The following is an 8252-nucleotide window of genomic DNA, read 5'->3' as shown; positions in this document are numbered from 1 at the left end:
GTAGTGTTCACTGTGTGAGTGTGTGAGTGTGTAGTGTGTAGTGTGCAGTGTGTGAGTGTGTAGTGTGCAGTGTGTGAGTGTGTGAGTGTGTAGTGTGCAGTGTGTGAGTGTGTAGTGTGTGAGTGTGCAGTGTGTGTAGTGTGCAGTGTGTGAGTGTGTAGTGTGTAGTGTGCAGTGTGTGAAGTGTGCAGTGTGTGAGTGTGTAGTGTGTGAGTGTGCAGTGTGTGTAGTGTGCAGTGTGTGAGTGTGTAGTGTGTAGTGTGCAGTGTGTGTAGTGTGTGAGTGTGTAGTGTGTAGGGGGTGGGGGGGGGTGGGGGGGGGGGGGGGGGGGGGGGGGGGACAGTGAAAGCAGCAATATTGAGAAATATAACAATTACAAATAACTATTTTAATACATTTTAAAATGTAATTTAAAATGTATCTGTAATCAAAGATGATTTTTCAGCATCATTACTCCAGTCTTCAGTGTCACATGACTTGTTATTTGCTGCTCAAGAAACATTTATTATTATTGCTGCTTCATATTTGTTTGGCATTTTTTCAGTATAGTAACAATGTTATGTAATGTAATGTAATAATGTGGCAATGGTTTCTTAAGATCTACTTACGCTTCTTATGCTTTTGGGAAACGCAGCCCTATTTGAACAAGCACTGTGAGCCATGCGTCCGCAGCGAACGCTGTCTGTGATTGGTTGGTTGTCTTTCAGCATTTGCGTGTGTTCCGATGAGCAGGAGAAATGGTTCTATCCAACACAATTATTCGCTAATATAGACTATTTTTCCACTTTGAGCTTATTTTATACACCGGATTTCTCGATAAGTAAATAAAATTAATGTTTAAAAAATTTTTACTTTAGAATCGATATTTTTATGTGAGGATCGATCCTTTCGATACAACATCTGTATCTGAAATGTTGTCAAGGTCATTCTGAAGTGCCTGAGCAAAGTCTGTCGTCAAAGTATTTCTTTCCAAACAGCTGACATTCACAAGCAAGACCGCATTTATTGTGTTTCGTCTGCTCACTCAAAGCGCAAGTAATTTATTATATTTGAGAATGATTATATTCAGCGCCTTCTCTTACTTAGTGATATTTGGTGCTAGTTTTTCAGGAAGTGACAATTTTGTTTGCTCTGACTCGTTGGATGGAAACAGTGCTTGTTCGCAAATGTTTTATGTGATATTCCAATTTTGCGCACAAGTTAAATTCGCAACTTTGGATGGTAACCCGGCTTGTAGCTCTCGCGGTGCTTTGATGTCATACAGCGATCGATCTGCGCATTGCTGCTTCAAGTCGAACCGAGAAAGGGACTTTGGTCGAACACACTCCTGTCTATGAGCTTGCAATCTCTCACTCTCTATCCCCCCCCCCCCAAATAAACTCTTCGGATCTAGACTATTCACATAAATGACACATTTTTATTCAAAACGGCTAATTTCACTGAAAAGTGAACAATTTGCAGGTATGTTAGTGAGTGTGGAAGTGACAACCAAAACGTAATAAGGATTAAGCCAACATGGATGCATGACTGCAGAAATGTTATAGCGACAGTGTTTTGAACTCTAAATCAAGCAATGACATTAAGTAGCTGCCAAATCAAGTACATATCAGATGGAGTGCAGAGGTAAAAAAAAAAAAAAAAAAATTACACGCAATGAAGAACAGGGCAGCTTTACTTTCACTGCCCCCTTATGGCCAAACATAATGACCACCTCTTTTTATTGTCTATCCTGAGTGCAGTGACAGTATTAGATGCTTACAAAAAGGTCACATTGTTACGCAATGCAAAAGAGCACTGTGAGAGTTCACAAGAGGTTACTAATAAATTAAGTTAAAGCAGGCGTGTATGTGCGTAGGTGACTAGATATGAAATGTATTTTGATGTTTCAAGCAATTCCACTCTTCAATAATGACGCATTAAATGAGTCATCGTTCACAAAAATTTGATGTACGCTTCACTAGGCAGTTATTTCAGCAAGAAATAGGTGTATAGTCTGTGTACTGTTTTATTTAGTACAACCTTTTATGTGTATGTGAGAAACCGAGAACAAGAGACACATTTGCAGCCTACATTTCTGTCTCACAAAGGCATCAAATGCAAGCGTGGTTTTGTACCTCTTGTAGACTATCTTTAGATCTCTCCATTCCAGGAAGCTGCACATTTTGGGTTTTCTGGCCAGCACCACCTGCATGAGCTCTCTGACCATCTTTTTCTTGTCACGCTCAGCCGTAGCTGTGTACCATTTCTGGAGTCGCAGCTTCCCCTGCCGGCTGAACAGAAGCATAAAGCGCATCTAGAGAGAAACAGAGATAGAGAGAGACAGGAGAGGATCGCATAAAGAAAAAATTGTTATTTCATAAATCCCAGACAATACTCAATATGGCAGAGAAGCTAAATAAATAAATTAATAAATAAACCAGTCTCTGGTAATAAATAATTAGAGAAGTGTTATTATTATTTATGCATTAATATAGTACTGATTAATATTTATTAGCTTTTTTATATGTTTGTGTAGTTTTTATATTTTCATTTTAGTTTAACTTCTAGTACTTTTAAATTTTTTATATTTCTTATTGGCTTGATTTTTTATATCAGTTTTAGTAATTTTAGTATTTCAACCTAAACAAATTTAATTTTAGATAGTTGTCAAGACATTTATAATTTCATAGTTTTTTTTTTGTCTGATTTACATTTAATATTTATATTTTCTTTTTAAATTAATACAAATTATTTTTTACTGGTAAATAGTTTTAGTTAGATAACAATAATACCATTGAACTGAATACGAATTTTTTTTTTAAAAACACCAGACTAAAAATATATACTAACAATTTTTCACTAAAAACGTGTGTCCCATGCAATACTTCACTAAAAACCTGTTATATGATAATTATTATACATGCCGTTTTTATGACCTCATATTAATTTAGAACATACTAGTTTAAAAACTATCATACATCACCACAATACTAGGACAAAAAAGGCCAAAGGATATTAAAACTAGTGAAAAACATTTAAAAACTGTGAACTAAAATTTACTATTTACCTTACACATTAAATTAAATTAAAACCTAAAATCTTGTTGCTGGTAAAAAAAGAAAAGAAAAAAGGTTCATGTCCATGTTATGTACAATTGAAGAGTTCAGATGCAAAACCCTCTAAAAGCCATCTGAAATTTTCTTCCAAAATTAGCATTTTTATCAAGCTCCTACGTTTATGTTAAGTTATTTCACTTTAATGGCAATGAGAATAAACTATTCAATGACATTAAAGTGAATTAACTGAACATAAACACAGCAGCCAATTAAAAATGCTAATTTTAAAGGAAATTTTCAGATGACTTTTAGAGGGTTTTGCTTCTGAACTCTTCAATTGATGATTCAAATGTTGTGAACTGTGCTTGTAACCAGCATCTGACTTATCAGAAAGGATGAAGGCGTAATGGAAAAATTGTGTAAAAAAATGTACCTATTTTTTTCCTAAAAGACGTCATCCATCATTATAAAATTAGAAAGTGAGCTGGCCTATGCATTTCAGACGTGTTAAATATTTAAGAGGCGAGCTGAAGAGCACTGCATCTGCTCCCATCAGACATGGCCCACATATCCAACATGCTGCATTCAGCTCAATCCACTCGAAAGACTATCCGACTATCACATTTCCTGATCAAAGAACTAGTCTGACACACTATGATTAAAACCACAAGACTATCAAATGGAACACTAACCTTAAGCACAAGTTAGTTTAATTGTGAAGCATTTTTACAAGCTTGCTAAATTGAGGACTTTGTGCCATAATTTGTCAGCCTACATCAGCTCTTGAAATAGACTAAAAATTATGCATTGCACTTGGCAATGAAAGGCTCTGTTGTACAAGAGATGTTTCATATCCAAAAATAGAAAGACGTAAAAAAAAAAAGATGAGATGTGGAAAAAAAAATTAATAGGGGCCAAAGACGAGAATAGTAACCTCCTGGGAAGGAGAGACTATCTTCTTCAATGCTATAAAAAAAATGTTTCAAGTCCATATTTAGCAACCAAATCAAGTGACAATTTAGCATCCACACATACAGACAAGTTAGTTAAAAACGTGCACTGTTTTTACTTGATCAATGCCGTGTCTTATCACACTTGTTAGTAGTTTAAACACAAATATTGGACACTAAATTCACACATTCATGAAATTCTACTGTTAATAAAGAGCATAAAAATCTACAAAACAGACAATGAGACCACCATCTACTGCTCAACTACACATCTTTACTTACAGCGATGAATGCTTTCTGCTGTTTTTCTAGTGCCAGAGAAAGAGGGGAAAACAAAAGGTCTTATATGGAGAAATAAATGCTCTTTTGATTGATACTGTAGTAACGTGTCTATCTCATCAAAGAAAAAGCAAGTCCAGGTCAGCCTGTTTATTGAACATGGCAAACAGGAAAATTATGAACAATTTGGACAGCGTACAAAGACATTATATTTTGCTTCCGTCTGCTATGATCTTTAGTGCTTTCTTCAGTTAGTAAACACTGTTGTATGATGTGTTGGATATTATCTCTCAGAGCAGCACTTCCTTTCATGCTTAACTGATTAAACAAAGGAAATATGTTGTGAAATACTTCTATAACGGAATATTTGTGAGAGAACACACTGTTGTGACTCTAAAAACCGCAGTGAAATGTACTGTGTGGGATTAAAGGTCTTCTGACTCACACACAGTTCATCTGAACCTCAAATACAAAGCAGCAACGAGACAACCGTTTCCGGGTCGAATCAAGAGTCAGAAGACAACTTTAAAAATAGGATCTCTAATGAAACTTGATGAAACGATATCTCAAGTATTCAGAAAACGCTTCGTATGAACAGCGTCTTGGTGATTAATTAACAGTAAATTTAACATATCAAATCCAGCTGTCAAACTGACCCGGCTAGTGAACAAACGCTTTTCAATCCGTAACAACGTGACAATTTGGCAGTGTATTTGAGAGATGTAAACCACAAAGCGTCCAAACTGGACAGACCACCTAGGGCCCGACAGCTAGGTGAGATGTACATTTTTAAACAGGGTTTGAGGTGTCAAGGTAGCTGACTGTAAGTTACTAACTTAGACTTGGCTAGCTAGCTCTGCCAGGGAAAGTGCAGAATATTATCGCTATAAGAGTAACGTTAAGTTAGAACTTACCATTGCGACGGCTTATTGAGAGCAGTCAGGTGTTTTCAGTGAACAGCAAGCCGCTTTTTGGTAAATACCGCAAGATATTATCATTACATGTCTATCTGACTGCTCGTTGTTTCAGAGCCCCATTGAAGCAGCCTGGAGTAGCTTTGTGAACGAATTGTTTTTTCGAGTCGGATCTTTTCAGTGCAACGGTTAATCTAATTCATTCCCGATTGATTAGAACACTTACAGTAAACATCCGTATTAAAGACTGTGATACTCGAAAACTCGTAATAGACAGCAATATTTATTATACTAATCCGACCTACCCCCTAAACCTAATCCTAATCCTACCCTCACTATCGCGCCTAGGGTCACAGAATTCGGTGTTACAACGGCATGGTGTATAAGAACGGCTGAGTCGGTTCATTTGAACGAACTGTTTGAAGGAACCGATTCGCGGAATTGAGCCGGACTTCTCGTCACTAGAGAGGAGTCAGGTAGCGTCATCACCGCCAGCGCGCATGCGCTCTACGCATTCCTGTCTCCACAAGATCTCCTGCAGAAAGTCCGCTTGCTGCCTTCACAAGAAGCGACTTCCCGCTACTAACAAAAGACAGCGAATGATTTATGTGTTTACGTTTTCGAAAGTAATAAAGTGGGTTTTCTTGTCTATTTGTAAAAACTTAACAGGTTTGCCTCTGCCATCAGGGCAAGATGTTCCGATGCTGTTGCCATGACAAAAAGGGGTCTGATTCAGGTTGCCATGGTAACAGAGATAGGAGGGTGAGGGTAAAGAACTTTAATCTGTTCATGATATAGGAAAATCCAGATTCATGCTGCTCAGTTTTGGTCATTCATTGCGACAATCATCATGGCAGCTCATATCACAATGCCATTTGTACTGCCAGCTCGTGTTAAGCATACATTTATCTGTAACTGGATTATTACAATATATAGCGTGTCTCTAGACATCCCAAGCCATTTATATGAAAAATGCTGTAATATATTTGACTTTTTGTTGTTGCCACACTTTGAACACAAGATGTCGCCAGCACCCAAGTAATTTAATAAACAACGCAAAACTAATTCATGTTCACATAGTCGCTTTTATTATAAAAGGAAACCATTTCAATAAACAGTCTTCAGTCTTCAGTCACAAACTCACCTAGATGGAGAAAAATGTTGTAAATAAACTTTTCAAAATTCTTTATTTTCTTATCAGTTCATTTAAACCAAATCATCGACACTCACCACAGTTGAATTTTGAAGTCATAGTCATCATAGGAACAGATATAGCACTGCCGTTGACTCTGTGAAATAGCTGTTCCCTAGTAAGTTTAGGGTCAAAGGGTGTCTTCCAGACCCCATGGAAATGAAGAGCATTCAACAGGACCAAGCGTGTCAGTTCACTCAACACCCCAGATGGGAGGAAGTCAGAAATCATTCCTAAGAAATGAAGCCAATAAATCGTTTAAGTGTCTTGAAAATGTGTATGGTGAGCGAGCTTACATTTAATCATTTAGCAGACATTTTTATCCAAATTGATGTGGAACATCACAGGCAATGTATTCAAAATAGCAGTGACTTACCACCAGTGTGGTCAGATGCCCAGGAGTTGATCACCTGCCGGGCCATCTCTGGTTGGCTGAAGTCTATTTGGTGTGGGATGCTCTGGAAGGCTTTGGACAGGCTGCGCCTAAATACCTTTTCCAGGATTATCTTCCGGTCAACCATGACACCGCTGGCCACTTCTACCCCGTCTTCACTGGCCAGATCTCTCTGAAGAAGCCTCTGTAGCTTTGGCATTCCTCGTGCTATCAGAAGGAAAGAGAGAGTTAGAAAAACTTTACACATTAAATTAGGAATGTAAAATATTATGATTTAAATATAAAAATGCAAGATATAAGTGATACATATAGGCCTATTCTCTACAAATATTTTCTTTATTAAAATGATACATTCTGAATGATAAGTTTTTCTAAGCTGTTCCAGAACATAATAGAATTACATCTACTGCTCTCATTCATCTACCTTGCAGTGAGTAGCCCATCTTGGAGGTAAGTATTTGAAGAGTGCTGCCATAGGCACCCAGTTGAACCATGCCCAGCACTGAAGAGATGCCATAGGGAGAAAGAACCAGATTTCTGTCCGGAGAAGATTGGACTACTTCAGAGAACACCTGCAGTCCAAAATCTGTCTGTTTCTCCTGCATAATGTTGCACAAGCTTGACCCGCAAAGGGTAAAGATCAGCAGCACATTCAGGCTCTGCATTCTGAATAACCGAGGAAGATAAGAGAGAGGTCAGCTGTGCTAATTCAAAACTGTAAATGGTAAGTACAGATTTTATGAAAGTTGTTTTTTGAATTTCTGCTGAAGTATGATTGTGGTCACAATATGGGTGTGTTCACTTGGCAAAACCATGGAGACAAATAAATGTTTCAGCCTCCTCCAAAAAGAGAACAAGCTGCTTCTTTACTTTCCCTTGTGAAAATTCTCCCTAATGTGCAAGACACAACACCCACCATTCAGACGCTAAGATGCCATCTCTGTTTGTCTATCTTGACTCCTGCCTCACGTGTTTACCTACAGAATACTATGGCACATACGAAGCTTTGTCTATAAAGACTTATTCCAAGTTTAAAGTTTATAACTTTATTCAATGTATACTGATGTCTGGGTAAACAACTAGTAATTTATATCAACAATTACATTTTCAAATTTCACACCTAATTCAGTTCTGCCCATGCTGGTTAGTCCAAAACATACGGGCAAAATCTATTAGATCAAGCAATCAACTACTTGAGCTAAATGCTACCAAAACTTTACAACTTCTAAAAGTTTTAATCATTAAGTTGGAGTCTATTTTCGGTATGAAGCAAAACAAGAACATAAAATTACCTGAAAGATGCTTTGATTTTGAAGAGTTTCTTTGTAGATTTAGTTTGTTACTGTGATCTTCGATGCAGTGCAAGCCTAGAGCTGCTCTTAATGTGTCTGTGAGTAGCTCTGTCGCTATTTAAAGGACTTGAGACCTCCCCTTCAGACACGCACACACTAGCGGAAGTTATGAAGTCATCCTTGTCTGCCTTTCCAG

At 37.5% G+C, this 8252-nt stretch overlaps 2 protein-coding genes across 3 annotated transcripts in view; both read right to left on the bottom strand.

Annotated features, from left to right (window-relative positions):
• Positions 1-5531, bottom strand: part of LOC107561813 (AP-1 complex subunit sigma-1A) — a 22091-nt gene extending 16560 nt beyond the window's left edge. Inside the window, exons 1-3 of one of the 2 annotated variants that reach the window (XM_016246319.1) lie at positions 5179-5531; positions 4268-4293; positions 2115-2293 (exon numbers count right to left, since the gene is read on the bottom strand). In XM_016246319.1, coding sequence (XP_016101805.1) covers positions 2115-2293 — 179 coding nt within the window. In that variant the 5' untranslated portion in view covers positions 4268-4293; positions 5179-5531. The remainder of the gene's footprint in view (positions 1-2114; positions 2294-4267; positions 4294-5178) is intronic. The other variant, XM_016246312.1, reaches the window with a different exon arrangement.
• Positions 5532-6299: 768 nt separating this feature from the next.
• On the bottom strand, positions 6300-8135 carry LOC107563319 (plasminogen activator inhibitor 1-like). The gene is made up of 5 exons (XM_016248170.1): positions 8057-8135; positions 7189-7430; positions 6747-6971; positions 6409-6603; positions 6300-6322 (listed from the first exon to the last, which is right to left on the bottom strand). The coding sequence occupies exons 2-5, from the start codon at positions 7427-7429 to the stop codon at positions 6300-6302; spliced, it is 684 nt and encodes a 227-aa protein (XP_016103656.1). The 5' UTR covers position 7430; positions 8057-8135.
• Positions 8136-8252: the final 117 nt, after the last annotated feature.

This window comes from Sinocyclocheilus grahami, unplaced genomic scaffold (genome assembly GCF_001515645.1).
Source record: "Sinocyclocheilus grahami isolate Dianchi unplaced genomic scaffold, SAMN03320097.WGS_v1.1 scaffold24.1, whole genome shotgun sequence".
Lineage (NCBI taxonomy): Eukaryota > Metazoa > Chordata > Actinopteri > Cypriniformes > Cyprinidae > Sinocyclocheilus > Sinocyclocheilus grahami.
The sequence above is the reverse complement of the archived record's forward strand: the minus strand, read 5'-3'. Positions and strand labels throughout refer to the sequence as shown.

What these genes read in the sequence shown, in the direction of transcription:
- LOC107563319 (XM_016248170.1), bottom strand. Translation starts at nt 7,429, where the DNA reads ATGCAGAGCCTGAATGTGCTGCTGATCTTTACCCTTTGCGGGTCAAGC. An exon ending in GATGGGCTACTCACTGCAAG is followed by an intron (nt 6,972 to 7,188) that starts GTAGATGAATGA and finishes TCCTTCTGATAG; the next exon opens with CACGAGGAATGCCAAAGCTA. An exon ending in GGCATCTGACCACACTGGTG is followed by an intron (nt 6,604 to 6,746) that starts GTAAGTCACTGC and finishes TTCATTTCTTAG; the next exon opens with GAATGATTTCTGACTTCCTC.